At 39.1% G+C, this 22552-nt stretch overlaps 1 protein-coding gene across 1 annotated transcript in view; it reads left to right on the forward strand.

The window, feature by feature from the left end:
- The window catches only part of LRP2 (LDL receptor related protein 2), a 178421-nt gene that overhangs the window by 109196 nt on the left and 46673 nt on the right, over positions 1–22552 (forward strand). The window contains exons 34-46 of the mRNA XM_006059973.4: positions 2046–2155; positions 4463–4640; positions 6757–6970; positions 8228–8464; positions 9586–9774; positions 10747–11667; positions 11801–11966; positions 12338–12496; positions 13575–13861; positions 14810–15013; positions 15581–15820; positions 18700–18825; positions 19919–20038. Coding sequence (XP_006060035.4) covers positions 2046–2155; positions 4463–4640; positions 6757–6970; positions 8228–8464; positions 9586–9774; positions 10747–11667; positions 11801–11966; positions 12338–12496; positions 13575–13861; positions 14810–15013; positions 15581–15820; positions 18700–18825; positions 19919–20038 — 3151 coding nt within the window. The remainder of the gene's footprint in view (positions 1–2045; positions 2156–4462; positions 4641–6756; positions 6971–8227; positions 8465–9585; positions 9775–10746; positions 11668–11800; positions 11967–12337; positions 12497–13574; positions 13862–14809; positions 15014–15580; positions 15821–18699; positions 18826–19918; positions 20039–22552) is intronic.

The raw sequence follows: 22552 nt of genomic DNA on the forward strand, positions 1-22552 counted from the left end.
GAGGCTACTTTAACCATGGAAATTTAAATTGTGTCCCAAATGAAGCAAGGTCCAGAGGAAAGAAAGCTTGCTTTGGAGTCCTGGCTTCGAGTCTGGCTTGTTTGCTCATTTGCGCATTCATTCAGCAAACACTAGTAAATGCTTTCCATGGATCAGTGCCATGGCTGTGTGTATGTTCAGTTGCTTAGTCATGTCTGACTGAAGATCCTGTACACTCCCAGGACTGTAGCCTGCCAGGTCTTCTGTCCATGGAATGTTCTAGTCAAGCATACAGGAGGGGGTTGCCATTTCCTTCTCCAGAGTATCTTCCTGACCCAGGGATTGAACCCTGATCTCCTGCATTGCTGGCAGATTCTTGACTAAGCTACCAGAGTAGGAGTAACTCATGTTGAATTCCAGCTTTTCCACTAGGGGTAGCTGTGTGCTCACTCACTGAAAGCAATTTTGTAATTGAAACGTGAAACATTCAGAAAGGCTGTCTGCCAGAGAGCTCCAGCTATTCCAAAAAAACAAGGAGACTTTCTTTTGAACCGAAGACATCCTTAGGAAAAGGAGAGAAATTGTAGCAGAAAGAGGCAAATTGAAAAACTTATTTTAATCCAAATAGGAGAAAAAGCTGCTACACAGGAGAGAGAAAAATAGAGAGTGAGGGAGAGAAGGATGTGTGTGTGTGTGTGTGTGTGTGTGAAAGAGTGCTGTTGCTGCTGCTGCTGCTAAGTCGCTTCAGTCGTGTCTGACTCTGTGCGACCCCGTGTGACCCCATAGACTGCAGCCCACTAGGCTCCTCTGTCCCTGGGATTCTCCAGGCAAGAACACTGGAGTGGGTTGCCATTTCCTTCTCCAGTGCATGAAAGTGAAAAGTGAAACTGAAGTCGCTCAGTCGTGCCCAACTCTTAGCGACCCCATGGACTGCAGCCTACCAGGCTCCTCCATCCATGGGATTTTCCAGGCAAGAGTACTGAAGTGGGGTGCCACTGCCTTCTCATGTGAAAGAGTGAGGGAGGGAGAAAGATGTATATAGATAGAAAGGCAAAGATAGAAACAAGCATAAATAATCAGTTTGTATGGAAATACGATTTTATAGAAAAGGCTTTGTGCAAATCAAGAGGCGTTTTCTTATTTCTTACGAGTGTTTCTCACCTCAGACTGTCTCAAGTGCATACTAAAATGGCCTTGTTTCTATAAGAAACTGCTTCTGGTCCAGTATGCGTATCTCTCAGTGGTGTTTCACAGTGGTATAACACTGTAGTTATAACAATTCAAGCAAGATTGCTTAAAAACATAACAATAGGAAGCCCACAAATCCTCTCTAAGCCTCTTCTTTATTACCTTATGTGGGCATAATAGTGGCATCCATCTCATGAAGTCACTGTGAGGATTAAATCTGATAGTGCTTAATATAATGCCTGCTATATAGTGGGTTCCCATGAACAGGTCGATAAAACACACTGACTGTAGTCGTGCTGGGTGCTGGGCAAAGCACTTTGCATGAATTGTCCCATGTTGCTGGGACCTCTATGCAGAAGGGACCATTATCTTCACACTTGACTAACACAGTTCAGAGAGGTGAACTTACTTGCTTCAGGTCCTGTAGTCAGTCATGTAGGATCTGGCAGGGCCGGCATTGGCACTCAGGCCGTTAACGTGGCACAGAACTCACTCAAGTGAATTAGATGGTTTGCTCAACTGTGTTTGCAGTGATGGACCACTGGGTGCTCTGGTCCAGTCATCGGGGCACAGGAGACCTGTGGGGTTCCCTTTGGATGGTTCTCATCTTTTTCTGAAGGCATTTTGTAGTTTCACTCAGGCAGTGATCCATGTAAATAGCTTCTCCTGGATTTTTAGATAAATTGCAAATAGAAATTTGAGAGGTGATATCATTTTCTTACTCCCATTTTCTATTGAGCTGATTTTTCTCATAGCTCTGAGATGCAATTAGGGATTATCTACCATGCAAACTCTCTCACTCACCCCAATCATAGTTTGAATTTGTTGTGTGTTTCAGTTTTCCTTCACCTTAGCTTTCTTATTTTCCTCTTATACAGGTTGTGGCACTTCGAGGAGATGTCAGTTACAGGAAAACCCTGATTACCAATGATGGGACGAGTCTTGGAGTTGGTTTGCCAGTTGGCATAACTATCGATCCTATTAATGGGTGAGTGTTCGTTCAGAAATAGCATATGTCTTCTATACAGCAGCACTTTGGTTAGTATTATGATCTGATAAAATAGAAGATTTCAAACATAGGACCTCTTCTGATTTCATATGCCAGCATTTGAAAAATATAGATCTCAGGGCTTCTCTGGTAGCTCAGTGGTAAAGAATCCGTCTGCTGGTGTGGGAGATGTGGGTTTGATCCCTGATCTGGGAGGATCCCACATGCCACAGAGCAGCTACACCTGTGTGCCACAACAATAGAGCCTGTGCTATGGAGCCAGGGAGCCGAAACTACAGAAGCCTGCATGCCCTAGAGCCTGTACTCTGCAACAAGAGAAGCCACTGCAATGAGAAGCCTGTATACCACAACTCGAGAGTGGCCCCTGCTCGCCCCAACTACAGTAAAGCTCGCATACAGCAAAGCCCCAGTATGGCCAAAAAAAAAAAAGAAAGAAATTATATTAAAAAGAAGGAGAAGGAAACGGCAATCCACTCCAGCATTCTTGCCTGGGGGATCCCATGGACAGAGGAACCTGGCTGGCTACAGGTCATGGGGTTGCAAGAGTCGGATACGACTTGGTGACTAAACCACCACCACCATATAAAAAAGAAAATATAGATCTCGGTATGAAAGAAATAACTGTTAAGTTATATGTGATATGTATTTTTCAAATTAATAACCCTGAATTTCAAACAGGCAAGAATTTCAGGCATTTTAAAATAGAGTGAACAATTATATATTTTGACTTTGAATGAATGTGGAAAGCTTTAAATAGACCTTGAAGGGTGAGAAGACCACCAGTAGATGGAGGATGGCTTGCAGCTGAGAAGTGGTACTTGAGGCCAAAGAGCAGTGGAGGCCCAGAAGCATGGTGGTACTTAGCATGGTTGTGTAGAGAGGGCTGGAACCAGAGACTTCAAGTAAAAAACAGTTGACTAGATGGGAGAGATACAGCAGCTAAAGCCACTTGGGGATGAATCAGGGAGGGGCTTTAATGTCATGCAAAGGAGTTGTACTGTGTTTTTTTTTTTTTGAGAAATAAGGAGCCAGCAGGAAATTTGGAGGAAAGGAATGATAGAACCTAATCTGTATTTTAGAAAGATTAATCAGGATTGGAGTGGCAACAAATCTATCATTCTATCTAGAAAGATTAATCACGATTGGAGTGGCAAGAGTCAGGGGAAAAAGAAAATGTTTAGCTAGTGATGAGAGTTCTTAGCTAAGGTTAAGTAGCTTAAATTTTTAGTGAACTCAGAATTCGTAAGAGTTTTGTGACTTTGTCCAGAAAACTTTTGGCAACCTGAAATGGGAGAGGAGAGAGAATAATGACAGGAACTTATGGTGAGCAGTTAGCAAGTTAAGGAGATCATGAGAATAAATAAGAGTACTGTTAAAACAGTTAAAATGGTATGAGGTCCAGGCATAGAGGGCCTGAAGGTTTGAGAGCTCAGACAAATTTTAAGGGCAGAGGATAGGTTCAATGGAAGAAGTAAAATAGGAGAAAGGAAGAGATGGAAGAGTTTGGTTGAATTTCAGAGTTTGAGAACTTAGAGGTAAAGAAGTTTAGAATTGAAGAGTAGGTTCATGGGAAGGGTATATTGGATTGATGGTGAAAGAAAGATGCCAATAAAGATGATTGGAATTAAGGCTTTGCGGAATCGTAGAAGAGTTTGAGAAGGCTGTCTGGTGAAGCAGGAGGTGAGTTTGAAAGGAATGAAAACTTTGACTCATGTCTAGAAGTTATGTACTCAATGGAAATGGAAAGCAACCTTCACATATTTGAATGAAATTGGTAATTCTGTGTGCTGATTAGGATTCATGTGTATACACTCCATTTTCCATCATGAAAATTGGAAAATTAAGTAGCTTATCTTGTGGTAATTGATTTGGAAAAGAAATAAAGAAGGCTAAGAGGTGATCAGGGAGGTACTTGAATACTTTTGCATTAGCTCTTTCTTTTCTGGTGTGCTTAGCAGTATGTGAGTCTGGAACTGACTGTTGATACAGGCTTTTTAGTCCATGAACTTCCTGTGTGACCAAGCTAAAGGGATTGTCCACCAGTGGAAAATGGTATCCTGTGTCAGATTTCATTTTAAGTGGCCTCTGTCCCAGTAATAACTGGGAAGTATACAGACATTAGAGAACACTAGTTATGGACTCCTCCACGCTCTATGTAACAGGATATTGACATTTCAGACTTCCTCCATTGAATGGTGCATATCCTGAGGACAAGAAAGATTTGTTTTTCATTTAAATACATAGTGAAAAAGGTTCACTCAATACCTTTATTTTTCGTGGTTGTAGGAAACTGTACTGGTCAGACCGAGGAACCAACAGTGGCCTTCCCCCCAAGATTGCCAGCGCTAACATGGATGGCAAATCTCCAAGAACTCTCTTTACTGGGAGCCTTGAAAATGTGGCATTTATCACCCTTGATATTGAGGAGCAAAAACTCTACTGGGCAGTCAGCAGCACGGGAGTGGTATGTGCCCCATTTTAGTCTGTTGGTCTTCGTTGCAGAACTTGGGTAGTTGACATCCATTGTTCTGAGTTGTCTGGCAGTGGTTCTCAAACAATCTCAGCCACTTTTGAGGCTTCCCAGGTGGCACTAGTTGTAAAGAACCCACCTACCAATGCAGGAGACATGGAAGAGATGTGGGTTCGATCTCTGAGTTGGGAAGATCTGGAGGTGGGCATGGCAACCCACTCCAGTATTCTTGCCTGGAGAACCCCATGGACAGAGGAGCCTGGTGGGCTACAGTCCATAACATCATGACTGAAGCGACTTGGCATGCACGCACATGCACCAGGGCTTTATTGTCCTTTCTCTCAATAACTTCTTTCCTTGAAGTCCAGTTCTTTACAGAATGTTATTTTTTCCCTTATTCTTACTTTTTCTTCAAGATAAACTCCATTTCTCATTCCACATTTGTCCTCCAAGAGCCTTTTCTTTTAAACAGAAAGCTTCTGAGCTCAATAAGCATCTGTTCACAAATGCCTATTATTTTCTGGTAGTTGTAATGTGTGAGGACTCCCTTTCTTGGTCATCTTAAACTTCAAGATGAAGTTCATTATAATCTGCAATAAAAAATAGGAAGTATACAATTTCATTCATTCACAGAAATAACACTTGATCTTTACTACTGTGCTTATGCAGCCGATCTGGAACTAGGCACAAAGAAGGTACTCAGTAATAATTATTGATCAGCTACAGTATTGTTTTGGTTGTTGAATGTGTGCTAGTTGCTTCCTTGCTTTAGAGAACAGGAGTGATTTCAGATCTGTTTATGACATAGACGCTCTCAAAAAGTGGTCCAGTAGATTTGATTTTCAGTTCATGATAGCTTGACGAGGACTCATCTCACTCTTAATATGTGATTATAATGAAGAAATGCAGTGATGTGTGTGAAAGCCCTTTTCAGGAGTACTTGCCACATGCTGTGATTTCTGCATACAAGTTAGGATGTCCCAGACCAGACTGCCCAGCAGCTCCCACTTCCTGTTCCACATTTGCTCTGCCCTCCGCAATCTGTGAGCCGGTTGGTGGTGTGACTTCCATCCTTTCTCCTAGGCTAGAACCCTCATATTCCTCCTTCACTCTAATAAGCATGTCTTATTTAGTCATCACAAAAATCCCAGCAGTTTGTCCCTGAGCGTCTTCTCTCAGGTCCAGCCTTTTCTGCCACCTGCACCATTCCGAACCACTTCTCTCTAGCTATCTCGCTAATGAAACTGCTTTCATGATGGAGGCATGTGGTCTTCATAAAACTGCAAGGAACCCTGAGCCCTGGCCCAGATAAGTAGCTCCAAATTCCTGAGCCAAGTGTGGTCAGCTCATCTGGTCCCAGTTACTCCCTCAGCAGCTCTCCTCAGAGATTATCTCCCTTGTGCTGCACCCTTCTGGAATTTCTGTTGGTTTCCAGGACATAGCCTGCTCTTGTAACTGCTGGATTCCCTTGTCGAGAGAGGCAGGGAGTGACACCCATTTGTCTCTCTCACCAGCAATCAGTTCAGATCCTGACACAGAGGAGGATCAAACCAACTCTGTCTATATATATATATATATATATTTTTTTTTTTTTTTCTTCCAGAGCAGACTGCTTATCACTTCCTGTTAGGAACTTCATTCTTGAGTTCTTCTCTAGTTCACCAGAGTCATTTTGAGGCTGACTTATTACTGTGCTGATTTAATAGCGCTGTCTTGCTGTCTTTTGTGAGTGTGTTGAGTACATTTCCTATCTCCATTGCAGAAATGGTTGGTGATGACATTAAACCCAGGGCCAGTTAGCATACAGTATCCTTGACCAGAATATCACATGCAGGGATTAGTTCCCTATTTTTCACCATGCCATCTGAGAAGGTTGACTGGCTTACTTGGACTTCAGCTTCATTATCAGTGAAATGAGCACAGTGACATTTGTCTGACCCACCACTTGGTATAGGTGAGACTATCACATATAGTGAGAAATAGATATGAAACACCCCTGGGAAGGATAGAATGCTATCTACGTGTGAAACATTATTTAGTGAATATTAGTTTTAAACATTTGCCTCATTTTACCATGAATCAGTCAATAGCAAAAATTCTAACCTTTCAGATTGAAAGAGGAAATGTGGATGGAACAAATCGAATGATCCTGGTAAACCATCTTTCCTACCCCTGGGGACTTGCTGTCCATGGCCCCTTCCTTTATTACTCCGATGAAGAATATGAGGTCATTGAAAGAGTTGACAAGGCTACAGGGGCCAACAAAGTAGTCTTGAGAAATAATCTCCCAGATCTCAGGGGCCTTAAAATTTACCAAAGACGTGGTGAGTATTTGTCCCTGAAACATACATTCATGTGTGTTCAATGAATATATCTATGCACTTACATGTCTGCATACAACCCCACCACACACACAAACCTGTGTGTATACAGAAATAGAAATTATCCCCAAATATATAGTTTTAAATTTAAATTTATTTATTTAAATTGGAAGCTAATTACTTTACAATATTGTATTGGTTTTGCCATACATCAACATGAATCCGCCACGGGTGTACACGTGTTCCCCATCCTGAACCCCCCTCCCACCTCCCTCCCCATACCATCCCTCTGGGTCATCCCAGTGCTCCAGCCCCAAGCATCCTGTATCCTGCATGGAACCTGGACTGGTGATTAGTTTCTTATATGATATTATACATATTTCAATGCCATTCTCTCAAATCATCCCAGCATGGCTAAGTGTCAAAGACTAATCTGGCATCTGAAAGGCCTGATTCACTTCAGAGTAAACTTTCTCCCATTCATTCCCCATCACTTTTTACTTTGCTTTTGTTTTATTGCCCTCCCTGACATAATTATGTATGTGTTTATTGTCCGAGTTCTTCATTAGTATGTAACCTTTATAAGGACAGGTATTTTGTCTGTCTTGTTTCTTGCTCTCTACCCAGTAACTAGAATAGTTACTGGAGCATTGGAGGTTGGATACCTACTGGAAAAGTGAATAACACAATAGAATTTTTTTAATCTTAAAAGGAGTACTCTTAGGTGTGCTTTTTTGAAATGATGTAACTTTTGATTTGCCCCTTTAAATTAGTATTATGATCTAGAGATAATTTTTTTTATTTTGAAATATCTAGGCTAAGATGATCAAGTAATTTGTTTGTTGTCCTATAACCTAGGTTTGTCACTTGATATTTTATTGCGTATTCAAAAAAACTTCAAGTATCCTTATTTAATATACATTAAATCAAATATCCATCACATATTTGATCATATAATTAAAATTGATAGAATTTTAAATGGTAGTACATAGGTTATTCCTCTAACTCTTGAGTGATTGGTGGAAGAAAAACAATTGGTACTCCATTCTCTACTATGATATAACATAAACTATTACATGGTTGTGGTCCTATTTTAAACTTCTGTGTGTTAGTTCTATAAGCACTCGGCTCTCCAATATTGTTTTTAGGTTAACTCAGATTCCATATTTTGTTATTGACTTTTATAATGACCCCAAAATTTGACACTGGGTGGCAAATAGATGGGGTGAAAAGTTACAAACTAATTGTGATTTCATTTAGGCTCTGAATCCTCAAATGGCTGCAGCAACAACATGAATGCCTGTCAGCAAATTTGCCTGCCTGTACCAGGAAGACTGTTCTCCTGTGCCTGCGCCACTGGATTTAAACTCAATCCTGATCATCAGACCTGCTCTCCATACAATTCTTTCATTGTTGTTTCCACGCTGCGGACAATCAGGGGCTTTAGCTTGCAATTGTCCGATCATTCAGAAGCCATGGTGCCAGTGGCAGGCCCAGGTACGTTCCTCCAATACAAGTAACATTTGACTCCACTTGATGCCATGTTGAAGTCCTTGGTGCCATATAGCATTTCTTCATGTTTGGATTCGGCATGTAAGGAAGCATGTTTATCCTGCTTGATAACCATATTCACATGTGCTCATGATTGATCTCTGCTTTCCTATGTCTAAAAAGTCATCTAAGTTACCATCTTGTAAATATATTATACAGTCAGCAAGTTTTTCATCCAGCTTTGCATTTGGAAAGCAAATATTTGATATTTGAAAAATATCAAATGCAGAAAAGTTGAAAAGTGTAGTGAACACCCTTATACTTGCTAGATTCAACCATCGTTAACATTTTGCCACAATTGATACTTAAGTGTGATCACCTGGTAATGGTGATCACCATGAAATCTCTGCCTTTTTACCCCTCTACAATTTATATGAAAATTTTGGGTATTTCATAGGGTATGCCTTTTTACCCCTCTACAATTTATATGAAAATTTTGGGTATTCATAGGGTATACTTTGATACCCTATGAATATCTTTTCCCCCAAGCATCTTTTATTCATTGGTGTTTATCTTTGTCTGAAATGATGATTTAATTGGGAATTGCAAAATGGTTCTTTTTCTTGTTTTATCATTCCTTCTACATTCATTCTTCTCTCCTTTTTATTATCACATACACTCAAGTTTTTATTTCTTTAATTCAGTGTAGAATCCTTTAGCATAATTGTTCTTTTGATGCTCCTATTGATCCATTTTGTCTGGGAAGAGCCTCTTATACTGCTGTCTGTATTCTTTTGACATGATTCCATTAGTGTTTGAATGCTTCCTTGCTTCCTGGTCTAATAAATATGTTCCAGGCTTACCTTGTACCTTCCCTTCCCAAACCTATGCTTAACCATTTCTCTCAGAAGCCAGTACTCTTTATTGTGAGAAGTGGCTTTTAGAAACTAAGATCTGGGGGTAGTTGTGCTCATTGCAACTGGGAAATAAATAGTTTTATTTCATAATCGGGGCATGGTTTGAGCAAAGGGGATTTGGAATGAGGGTTAGAGAGGAAGGGCAAACATTTTTAAAAGTTCTAATTCAAGCTAGAGCATAGTTTAATAATCTTTTCTTTAATGTTCCAGGACGAAATGCACTGCATGTGGATGTGGATGTATCTTCTGGCTTTATTTATTGGTGTGATTTTAACATCTCTGTGGCATCTAATAATGCAATCCGTAGAATCAAACCAGATGGATCTAATTTTACAAACATCGTTACAGATGGGATAGGAGTAAATGGAGTCCGGGGTATTGCAGTGGATTGGGTAGCAGGTGGGTAAGCTGTATAGTGATTTTATTGAAAAGCTTTTTGTGTTTGCATTTCTGTCATCTAATTTATACTATAAAGTTTAACATATGTGTGGCAGATCTATTTTCCTAGATGTTTATTGAGATTATTTAAGATAAGCTGAATTGAATTTTTAGAATCAATGTAACAGCCTTGTGCCTGTTATTGATAGTGTTTCAGTTGACAGATTCATTATAGATGATCTCACTATAGATTATTTACTGAGTCGTTGGCAAAATGGAAAGAAATATTTAATTATGTGGATTTATTTCACCCTTAAAGGAACATCTAATTTCTAAATTAGAAATGTCTAAATTTTCAAAGAGAAAGGAATATCAAAATATAAACCATAAAATGGCAATCATTTATTTTAAAGCTGAGCAATTGTAGTTGCTGAATTCTTAATTGCTTCCTCTTGTTATTTATGAAAACCCTTTGATTATTAGGTACTTTGTTGTAGTTAACTGAAATGCCTGACCCAACATTATATTAACTTTTCTATACTGATTTATATACTTAATTTTGAATTACTATCCAGTTTTTCATAATACATTGAAAAACAGCTGTCAACAGTCTATGGCCTATGGGCCAAATGTAGCCCATGCTAAGTAAAGTTTTGCTGGAACACGGCTATGCCCATTCATTTATGTATTGTAAACTATCTTCCCACCATACTTTTTTTGCTCTAACATTTACTTTGTTCTGTAATGCCCAAATTTTGGTGACTTTAGAAGGTCCATGGGATGATGAAAACATTTACACTAGTTAGAAACAGTGTAGGAACAGTTAGGAACAGTTAGTTCCTAAGAGTAAATATTTATTTTTCTAAGCCTAAATTGAGATATTTATCCTCCTGGCAAAGACAACATATACTGGCTCAAACCTCTATCTTACAAGAGCTATCTTCTTTTTTCTTGGTTTGCCATTAATCAGCATGGTCTTTCATTTTCCCGCAGGAAATCTTTATTTCACCAATGCTTTTAGATCTGAAACACTGATAGAAGTTCTAAGGATCAATACCACCCACCGCCACATTCTCCTTAAAACCATAGTGGATATGCCCAGAGACATTGTTGTGGACCCCAAGAATCGATACCTCTTCTGGTCTGACTATGGGCAGAACCCAAAGATTGAACGGTCTTTTCTTGACTGTACCAATCGAACTGTGCTTGTATCAGACATCACTGCCACACCACGGGGCTTGGCATTGGATCATAGCAGTAACTACATTTATTGGGTTGATGATGCTGTAGATTTAATTGCAAGGATCAGCATTGAGGGAGGGGAAACTGAAGTGATTCGTTTTGGCAGTCATTACCCAGCTCCTTATGCCATCACTGTATTTGGAAATTCTATCATATGGGTAGACAGGAATTTAAAGAAAATCCTCCAAGCCAGCAAGGAACCAAATAGAGCAGATCGACCAACAGTGATAAGGGACAATATTGATTGGCTAAGAGATGTGACCATCTTTGACCAGAGTGTCCAGCCTCGGTCACCAGCAGAGGTCAACAACAACCCTTGCTTGGAAAATAATGGAGGATGCGCCCAATTCTGCTTTGCTCTGCCTAAATCACAAATCCCTAAATGTGACTGTGCCTTTGGGACCCTGCAAGCTGATGGCAAGAGCTGTGCCATTTCATCAGAAAATTTCCTCATCTTTGCCTTGGATGATTCCTTGAGGAGCTTACATTTTGACCCCAAAGACTATAGCCAACCTTTCCCAGCAATAAGTGTGGAAAGAATGGCTGTGGCCCTAGACTATGACAGCATAGATAACAGAATCTACTTCACACAACTTTTGCCATCCGGAAAAGGCCAGATTTCCTATATCAACCTGAATTCAAGGAGCAGTCCTCCCACTGTTGTTGTTTCGGGTAAGTGCACTCTAAGTGTAGCTTATCTTGGAAAGAGACGCAGTGGGATCAACACACATGGATGACCCAGGGATTCTAAAATGTTTATTGTGATTCTGACTTCTTTTTGTGTGTTTGTTGGTTGTATGTCCAGGCATAGGGAGTCCTGAGGGCATTGCCTTTGACTGGATCAATAAAAGAATTTATTACAGTGACTACACCAATCAGATGATTAAGTCCATTGCCACGGATGGGTCTAGACACACTCTGATAGCCCAAGTTCCAAAGCCAAGAGGAATTGTGTTAGATCCTTGCCAAGGGTATGTCATGATTGCTTATTTCTGGAGGGAGCGGGGTCTGAAATTATCTTATGTTAATAGAGAGCCAGTGTTTCGTGGACTTGTAATACTGTAGCTACAGATTAAGGGATGAAAGAGCATGAGTGACCTTACTTGGGAAGGAACTCTGGTTGGTGCTCCTAGGAAGTTTGGCCGCATACTAGGAAATTAATGCCCTGACTCAGTAAATCCCTGTTGGACAAGCTGTATGGGTGGGAATGGAGTAAGTTTCCATTTGCTCTATTGGTGTCAAATATAACTGTTATATTTGCAGTTAAAGGATGCTGCTGTCTTTCTTAAGTAAAAAGAAGTGAGTTCCTTGTGGTGAATTATGACTCCTTTTGGATCCCTAGGTACATGTATTGGACCGACTGGGGTACCAATGCCAAAATCGAGATGGCCACAATGGGTGGATACTCCCGGAGAAGCTTGGTGGACAGGGGCCTGGTCTGGCCCAACGGGCTCACTCTGGACTATGAACAAAACCTTATCTACTGGGCAGATGCTAATCTGTATGTGTCTTTGGTTATTCTTGTGGGTATTGATGAGATTTCTTCCTCCCTGTTCAAAAGAAGAGGGATATGCATAATGTGGTGAAATACTGGTGAATAGACCTGTGAAAATTGATCTCTATCATGAGACTGAGTAATTATGAACTGAAAGACATCTAAAGATGCATTACTGGACAAGTTAATTTCAACTATGGTTATAAATATAATCATTCAGTTTATAATCATGTAACTACCTCAAAAAATGAATGACTTTAAATGTACACTGATAGTAACTTTTCTCTGGGTTTTAACATTCAGTGTCTTGTAAAAGCATTTTCCTTCAGTCTTTGTCTTTTGATCATCTTCTCAAAAGAAAAATTATTTCTTGTGCCAGCTTTTTCTCAGTCCATTTCGCAATATTTTCTTTATAAACTTCTGTCAGCTCTAATTTTTGCATGTAACTCTTCAATCACTTCTGAAATTACATATATTCCCATCATCCTAATGATTGAAGATATGAGATGATTTTGTTTATTATGGCTGGTATCTGCATGTTGGGAATCTTAAACTTTCCTTGCTTATTTTCTTATGATTTTTGGTCTCGTGATGCTGAGCACCTAACAACTTTATCTTTATTTTCTCACTTGAAATAAAGCAGGGATGTTTTGTGTCTAAATTAGGAAGATATCTCACAGTCAATGACAAATGGAAAAACTCATTAAGTGGGTGGGAAGGGAAAAGTAATTCACATTTTATTGAGTGACTACTATGTGCCAGACACCAAGACAGGTATTATTTCCAAGCCAGAGGTGTATTATTTCACAATACTTCCCACTGTTCGTTTCTTTTTCCTGTTTCATTTAGTAGGATTACTTGTGGGTTATATTAATATTTGGATATCATTTATATAGGCCATTGTTTAATAAGGAGATGAAGTTCTCCCATTACCAGAAGAAACATTTCTTGCTGCCATACGCTCCACTTGAAAGGAAAGTTGGGGGCTTATGTAAAAGTCATGATTGCACTGAGGCATTGGGTGCCGGTTGAGGACCTTAATCCTTCTAGATTCTAGTATTTTCTTTTTCCATCTTCATTTTAGGGAGAAGATTGAGCGCATGGATCTAGAGCACTATCTGCGGGAGGTCATTGTCAGCAGAGCCAATAGTCCTTTTGGCTTGGCTATTTATGGCCAGTATGTTTACTGGACTGACTTGCTCACTCAGAAAATTTATCGAGCTAACAAAGTTGATGGGTCAGGTCAGACTGCAATGACCATGACCCTTCCCTTTCGGCCTAAGGGTATTCGTGCTGTTGTGAAGGACCAACAACAATGTCACAGTCCTTGCGATCGGTTTAATGGGGGCTGTAGCCATATTTGTGCACCAGGTAAATACTTTGGTCACTTCTTGCGAAGAGTTGCCTCATTGGAAAAGACTCTGATGCTGGGAGTGATTGGGGGCAGGAGGAGAAGGGGACGACAGAGGATGAGATGGCTGGATGGCATCACCGACTCGATGCACATGAGTTTGGGTGATCTCCGGGAGTTGGTGATGGACAGGGAGGCCTGGTGTGCTGCAGTTCATGGGGTCGCAAAGAGTCGGACACGACTGAGCGACTGAACTGAACTGAACTGAAGGCATTGGGCACAAAGATAGAATCATGGAGAGTGATAATAATGATGACCACTAGTAGGGAAGGCTGAGGGAATATTCAGCTCCAGCAGGAGCAAAGATTCTCTTTGTTTTCAGAGGAATTTTTAAAATAGATTTCAGGGTTTGTATGTTGAGAAGAAGACTGAAGATTTTTTTTTCTTTCCTATTCCATATGGAGCCTTCTTACAATGACATTTTTAATTCAAGCTTAATGGAGGTAGAAAGAAATATGCAGGTTTGGCTGCTGCATATCATGTCTTGAATAGAAATTTCATCAATGAACTAATGTTCCTCATTAAAGGATTTAATACTTTCACTTAGGAGGTACTGTTTATAAGTTGAATAAACAGAGTGTGCCTCAGAAGTATGTTTTATAGAGAACGATAAATTCATAAGAGGATGTGCTTTTTGAGACTATTGCAGATTTTGCTGAGAAGGTAGAATCATTGTTAATTTTTCAATAAAGATAAGAAATAGTGGTTTAAAGATTAGGGTGAATTAGCCACATTCATTAGAAACTGGTGGTGGTTCATATTGATGAAAACATAACGTAGAGCAGAGTTTCCATGTCTTAGAGGGTGTTTAATAATATAGAAGCTGTTGCCAGTGCTCTTCAGGGGGAGAAAATATCAGTGTTTGCTACAGAAATATTTTGCTTTTTTCTGGGCTTACCTTTCTTCAGGTCCAAATGGCGCTGAGTGCCAGTGTCCACATGAGGGCCGCTGGTACCTGGCCAACGACAATAAGTACTGTATCCAGGATAATGGTACCCGGTGCGACAGTTCCAAGTTCACCTGCCTCAGTGGGAAGTGCATCCCTGAGCAGTCGCAGTGTAATGACGTCGACGACTGTGGCGACAGCAGTGATGAGCTGGAGACTCTGTGTGGTGAGCTGAGCTCTTGGAACTTTTGGAGTTCACGACGTACCTAGTGTTTGGTCCTTTTGCAAGCAAAGAACATGTACCCTGAGAATCTGGACTGCACTTTGCTTAAATCACGCAACAGCGGATACATACGCTGTGAAGCAGTGTTCGATGCTTTATTAGGAAGCACCTAAGAAAGAGCAGAGATGCTGCATGCCATTTATTGTCTGGGGAGCTCTGGGAAAATTACTTAACGTCTCTGAGCCTCAGTCCCATGAAAGCATTGTGTTTGCATGCTTTCATGAAACTGAGATAAACGTATACGTTGGGATGGTAGAGGAACGGAGTGACTTTGCCGTTTGCGTCAAATACTCCATTTGCTTAAAAAAAAGTATACCCCATAGTTGCTTAATTTAGCTAATTTAAAGATTGAGCTCACTTTGCATGCAGTACGTGTGGCAGCTTTTGCCTTGGAAGGTCAACCCAAAGTGTCTTATTTTACTTGATTGTATCTTTTTAGAAAACGGGATGATGCTTTAATCCGCGAGCTTCTTCAATGTTTTTTTTCAATATTTCCCCCCCTCCTCTCAGCGTTTCACAGCTGCCCTTCGACAAGCTTCACCTGCGCCAACGGGCGATGCGTGCCGTACAGTGATCGCTGTGACCACTACGATGACTGTGGCGACCACAGCGATGAGGCCGGGTGCCACTTCAGGGCTTGTAACCGAACAGAATTTGCTTGCGGTAACGGAAGGTGCATCCCTTCTGAATTAGTCTGCGATGGGGTAGACAACTGCCATGACAACAGTGCTTCAGATGAGAAAAACTGCCGTAAGTTCATCTTGAGTTCTTAATGGGCTTTGAAGCCTTGAACTCGCAGAGCCTGGGCGATGTAAAGACGATGCATTTCTGAGAAAGAACCGACAATATTCATCTAAAACATACATTTCATTTTACATGTCTACTAGTGATTTTTTAAAATAGTTGTACCTAATATTTGATTTATTCATACAATCTTTGACTATTTTCACCTTCAATATTTTATCTTTGGTTTGTGTTTCTGATTATTGTGAAGCTTTACCAATGATTACTGACAAAATTAATTGATTAATGTGTGTGGTTAATGTTTGTTATGCACAGAGCTATGTAGTACAGTGTTGACTGAAATGATTTGGTCAATTGCTTTTTAGTGAGTTGCTTTTCCCAAATTCCTGGAACTTAACAGTTTAGCATCTTGAGAAAACAGTAGCACAGAGTATGAGCAAAAATGCATTTTCAGTTTGGGTATATCTGCATGTTCTGATGTCTTTGTATGCGGTTACACACAATATTTATTTGGGTGTGCCAGTATTATTGCCTGGATAATCCTATGGACAGAGGAGCCTGGTGGGCTACAGTCCATGGGGTCACAAAGATCCAGACATGACTGGGTGACATCCAGAGCATGCACCCATGCTTTTTTGTTGTTTTTTTTTTAACAAGTGGTCAATATGTTTCATCCATGTCCTCCAACTTTTTTCCTGAGTATTTTAAAGCAACTTCCAGAAACACATGTCACTGATAAAGACATTTGTTCTGCTTTACAGTGTTATGTTGGTTTCTTCCATACAACAAGGTGAATCAGCCATAAGTATACATATACCCCCTCCTTGAGCCTCCCTCCCTTCCCACCTCATCTCATCCCTCTAGGTCTTCACAGAGTACCAGGCTGAGCTCCCACTAGTTATCTGTTTTATACATGGTAATATATATTTTGAAAAAGAACTACTATTCTAGCATTATGCTCAACAAAGTCAACAATACTTACTTAATGTCCTCTAGTATTAAGTCCATATTCAAATTTTATCGCTTAGCCCCAAAATGTCACCAGTTCATCTGTTCACATCAGGATTCAAAGTCTACACATTGATTTAGGCTGGAATTGAGACCCAGACCTTTGATTACATTAGACTTAGTTCTTTGGGCAAGAACACTTCATAGGTGGAGCTGTCTATTTCTTGTTATATCACATCATGAAGCACATAATGCTTGATTGTTCCACTTTAAGTGAGGACGATATTAATTTAGAAGTCAGTTTGAATCTTCCCTTTAGGAAGTTCCCATCAATCGTTCACCCAGTGGTTTTTAACCATGGATGGTCGTTCCATTAATTTATTATTACTTTAAGGGTTATAAATCAGGTATTTAAAATTTTTACTATTCCATCCACAGTTATTAGCTCAAGTTCTCTAAAGAAGAAATTTCCCTTATCAGCCAATTTGTTACTCTGAAATACAATTCTGTGGAGGAAATGGTTGATTCTCTCTTTCCCTTTTCAATTTTCAGAGTAGTAAGTTGGTGACCAATGAGCATTAAGCTTTGGCTTTGTTTTGTTTTTACTATTGTATTAAACTCATGGATTTTTACACATTTGAGTTTTAATGAGATGAAGTAATTTACTGCTTTTGGTGCTTAATTGTCCTATTTTTGGCAGCGGGAATCCTGCTAAGTTGGGTCCTTTTTTATTTTGACTTGATCCTATTCAATCTTCCATAGTGCATTTCAGACTTGTGCATTTCTTGTCTCAGACCTGGAATTTGTCTCATTCCTTTTGTGTGTGGTATTTAAAAATTACTGCGACTTCCTTGGAAGTCGAGTGGTTAAGACTTCCAACACAGAGGGTATGGATTCCGTCTCTAGTTGGGGAACAAAGATCCCACATACCTCATGGCCAAAAGACCAACACATAAAAGAGAAGCAGTATTGTAATTTAATAGACTTTAAAAAAAATTAAAATTACCACAGTGTTGGGTTACCTATTCCTATTTGGCCTTTATTGCTTCTAGGCCTTTTTAGTGGACAGAACTAGGAAATACAATTCTAAAGGGAAAAAAAATGATGTTGGTATTTTCCATTTTAATTTAAGATAAACAGGTTTTTACCTTTTAGATTTTATAATCACATCTCTTACACTTAAAATCTTAGTTTGTAATAGGTGACATAGTCACTTGTTTGCTTTATTTTATAATACTTTCAAAGTAACCATACAAATGTAATTAAACATTTTATTTCCTTCTTGTTCTTAGATTATTTCCCATTAGAAATATGCAGTCATTTGTTATTGTTTCCAAATTTTGGAAATTGCTTTTCCTTATCCATTTTTATTTCATTGTGTTCATTTATAGAAAATAATGTGCATGGATTCATAGTCATATAAAAATTGTATGACAAGGTACACTCACAGACGTCCTTGCCCTCTCTACCCTGTTCCCTCCATACTATTCTCAATCTGTTCAGAGTAGTGACAATTTTCGTTAGTTTATCTTTTCATTTTTGTTTTAAATGTAAGCATTTCTTGCTTGCTGGACACACACAGTTATCAGTTTTCATACACAAAAGATAGCCTAGTGTTTTGCTTTCCTGCTGTTAATGCATCCTGGAGCTCATGCCATCTTTCCTTATCAATATATAGAGATCTTCTTCATTCATGTTACTCCATTGTATGGGGAGTGAGGAGAGTGGAAAGTCTTGGTGATGCTATTAAATAATGAAAATAGAAAATTCTCTTTTTACTAGAGACTATATGGCATCACATAACTGTCATGAGTTATGCCTCTCTGATAGCTTCTCTTCTGCTGGTATGATTGTGCAGTAGATTGGTTAGCATGGACATATATGATGTACATGTGATGAATATGTTCCAAATTGTTTATCTGGTTGTCTTTTTCAAGCTGAACGCACGTGCCATCCTGGATATGTAAAGTGTATGAATTCAACGATTTGTATTCCACGTTCTTTCTTGTGTGATGGAGACAATGATTGTGGAGATATGAGTGATGAAAACCCCCTTTTCTGTGGTAAGATAAACCTCTTGTGGTTCCAGGCATGCATGTCTTGACATGTGTCATGACACATGGCTTCTGTGTTTCAGCTAATTTCAATTTGTCCTCTCAAGTGGACCTTGTAAATAGATACAGCAGGCAGTTATTTAGGATGTAATTGGAGGGGCATAAGAAGTCCCTTCTCTCTGTTCCCTGGCTGGATGCCTGACTCCAAATATTTCTTCCAGGGATCAACTATAATGCATAACCTCCTATAATTAAAGGTCTTTTGTCTTCAGGAACTACAGGCAGAATTTGTAAAATAAGCCCTCATATTTATTCTCAATATGTTTATAATAGCCATTAATAACTGAAAGAATTTTTGTCTTTTTCATATGTTTGACTTTCAGAAACCTTAGTTTAATATTTAGTTGTTTGGTTCAATCAAATAATTTCTTATATTTATAGCTCAAATTCTTAAGTTCAATAACTTTGAAACTATTAGTGTAAATAGATGCTTCCTTTAAGAATTTAGTAATGGTCACCAGGCTAGGTTATAATCCAAGAGTAGGAGTCAGTTGTAAAAACAGCAACAAGAGGAAATAGAAAATCTAGAAAACACATCAGACCATAACCTCAGGTTATGTGAGAAAAGTTTACACATAGGCAGAATCATTTACTCAAATAAGTTGCAAGGATGAATAAGAGCAAAACTTTGATAATTCTCTAGAATCATGGTCTAATATGGCTTAAAAGGTTGTGTATAGGGTGATTTGGTTATTTTGTTGTTTTTTCTTTTCAGTAGAATTTATTTTGTGTTATGGCAGAAAACATAGAACCATGTTTTCTTTTATCTATAATTTGATTTCATGTATCAAAAAATAGTCTTTTTGGTATTTCTAATAAGTGCAATTCATTTTCTGAATCTCTGGAATTTAGGAAAAAAATTCTAGGAGACTGGAAAAGTATTGCTCTCCCATGTTCTTTCCTCTGGATGTAAAACATCTATAAAAACTCATGCCTCAGTCTTCCTGTCTTGGCAACTCCTACCCAGTTCAGAGATATAGGCAGGTTATTAGGAACAAGCTTGTGTGTTGCTCATGGATTTTCTCTTCTTTACCTATTGCAGCCACTAGGTCGTGTGGGAGCGATGAGTTCCATTGCACCTCTGGGCCCTGTATTCCTGCACGCTGGTATTGTGATCATGAAAAAGACTGTTCTGACGGCTCTGACGAACCTCCCACTTGTGGTAAGAGAATGAGCCAGCATGAAAAGCATTGTGATGCAGCTGGCACCCCTCTTCCAACTACTTCAAATGTGAACTATGGTTCTGGCTAGGAAATGTTTGCACTCCTTGCTGATACCCCTCAGCAGATATTCATTAAAAGCCTGGTCATGTAGGGCACTGGGTGGGTTGTTGGGCAGGATATGGAAGTTGCTGATTGATGCAGACAAAAAGTTGCACCTACCAAAAGTTGGTGATGCACCTACTACCTGCCTGGTTTGTGGAACTCAATTAATTGTAATTGACTCTGAATTGGAATTTCTGAATTTGGGTGAGTTCTCACCCATAAGACTATGGGAGGATCTAAAGGTTATTGAGAGCATGATGTACATGCCGAGGGGGCAGGTGAGGGGCACACGTTTCTTCCTGTTCTGTGTACCAGCTGAGGGGTTAGGGTCCCAAGGCCATCTGAGCTTCCTGAGATGTTCCAAGGACCTAGTTATATTCTTGGAGGCAGTTGTGTGTTGCTTGTGTTTGAAGGCTGCTATTTACCTTTGCAAATCCTAATCTGTATCCATGCACAATTTTTTAAACATAATTGTAAAAATCTGAATGTACAATCTTCTGTATTGCTTTTTTTAGGGGGTCTGGCAATATTGTTGTATGTGGGTCAGCAAACTATGGCCATGCTTGTCTTTTTTTTTTTTTTTTACAGATTTTTTTGACATTGACCATTAAAAAAAAGTTTTTATTGAATTCGTAACAATATTGCTTCTGTTTTATGTTTTATTTTTTCTTGGCCATGAGGAATGTGGGATCTTAGCTCCCTGCCCAGGTATCGAACCCACACCCCCTGGTTATATTATAGTGTCAAGTAGTTGTGAAGAAGAACATATGGCCTGAAGCTTAAGATATATATACTGTCTGGTTAAGAGAGACTTCTCTAACCCATGTTGTCATCTTCAGACTCTTGTTTAATGGCTGTGTGATATTCCATTGAGTGGCTATATGATCTTTGAGTTAACTGCCTCTATTTTAAGTATTTAGATTGCTTTATTTTTTCTGGTATTATAAATATCACTGTAGTAAGTACCATCACTTTTTTTGGAGGGGTATTTTCTTAAGACCATTAGCCTAGTTTTGCAGCTGAATTCAGGCTATTTTCTATTCCTGTTTTCCCTTGGGCTCAAATTCTGTGGCTAATAGAGAATGGTATTAGAAGCTCCTTGACAATTTCTTTTTCCCCAACACTAAAAGTTTTGTAGAAAACAAAGGGCACACAGAGTTTTAAGGAGCTGTGAAAGAAATAGTAATTGTTAGGTGAGTAGAAGGGTCTTAGAGATTATTTTAAATATATGAACTATTGGTTCAGAGATATGAAGAAAAAATAGTTTCCAAACTTATCCATGGGAACCAAAGTCATTATCAATTAGTATTATCAATTAGTACCAACTATCTGACATATTTAAATAGAAGTAAACACATAATCTAATATTAATGGATTTTCATAATATACAGAGGTATTTTTTTCTTCTAGTTTTATTGAGATTGACATATAGAACTGTGTAAAATTAAAGTGTAGAACATAATGATTTACATACATCATGAAACGATTATCACAAGTTTAGTGAACATCCAATACACAGATATTATTTTAAAGAAATAAGATGTATACAAAAGAGTGAAATTCCCATTCTTTCACCCTTTTACAATCCCCTCACCTCCAGACATAACTGCTATTAAGTGTGAATTCTTTATCTGTATATCCTGACATATAGGGATCTTACTATATATATCTTTCTGCTGTTCCCCTCCCACTTTTTTTTTATCTTATCAGTTAGAAAATACACCTCTCCCTCTTGAACCTCCCTGCCATCTCCCTCCCCACCCCACCCCTCTAGGTTGTTACAGAGCCTCTGTTTGAGTTCCCTGAGTTATACAGCACATTCCCATTGGCTGTCTCTTTTATTATGTGGTAATAGAAAACAACAAAATTCTGTAAAGCAATTGTCCTTCAATTAAAAAATAAATTAATAAAAGAAAGAAAATACACATCCATCTTATCTTTGTACTGCTGAATATTGCTGTAAAGTGTGGATGTTCCATATGTTTTTATCCCTTTCCCAACTGCTGGGCATTTAGCTTGTTTCCATTTTTTCCTTGTAAGAGGTAATGCTGGAATGAACATCCTGCGTATGTGGGAAGGCTCGATCTCTGGGAGTCAGTTTCCTGTGTCAAAGCCTTTCAAAGGCTGTATCGATACATACTCCATTCTTTCCAGCTTGTGGAAGTTCACGTTTCTCCTTACTGTTATCTGTTTCTCCTTACTGTTACTGTTGTGCTGTATTTGAATAGTTAAAATTAAATGTTCTTTTGCCTTAGGCTAATTTGAAGGATCTCTGGGATTCTGGGCATATGACAACTTGATTCGTTAACATGTGGGATATGATTAAAGAATTCTAATTGGTGTTTTAGGAAGCCCTTGCTATAGTATGTTTCTCTCAAGATTCCTGACTGCACATGACTCTTCTCACCAAG

Source organism: Bubalus bubalis, chromosome 2 (assembly GCF_019923935.1).
Source record: "Bubalus bubalis isolate 160015118507 breed Murrah chromosome 2, NDDB_SH_1, whole genome shotgun sequence".
Taxonomy (NCBI): Eukaryota; Metazoa; Chordata; class Mammalia; order Artiodactyla; family Bovidae; genus Bubalus; species Bubalus bubalis.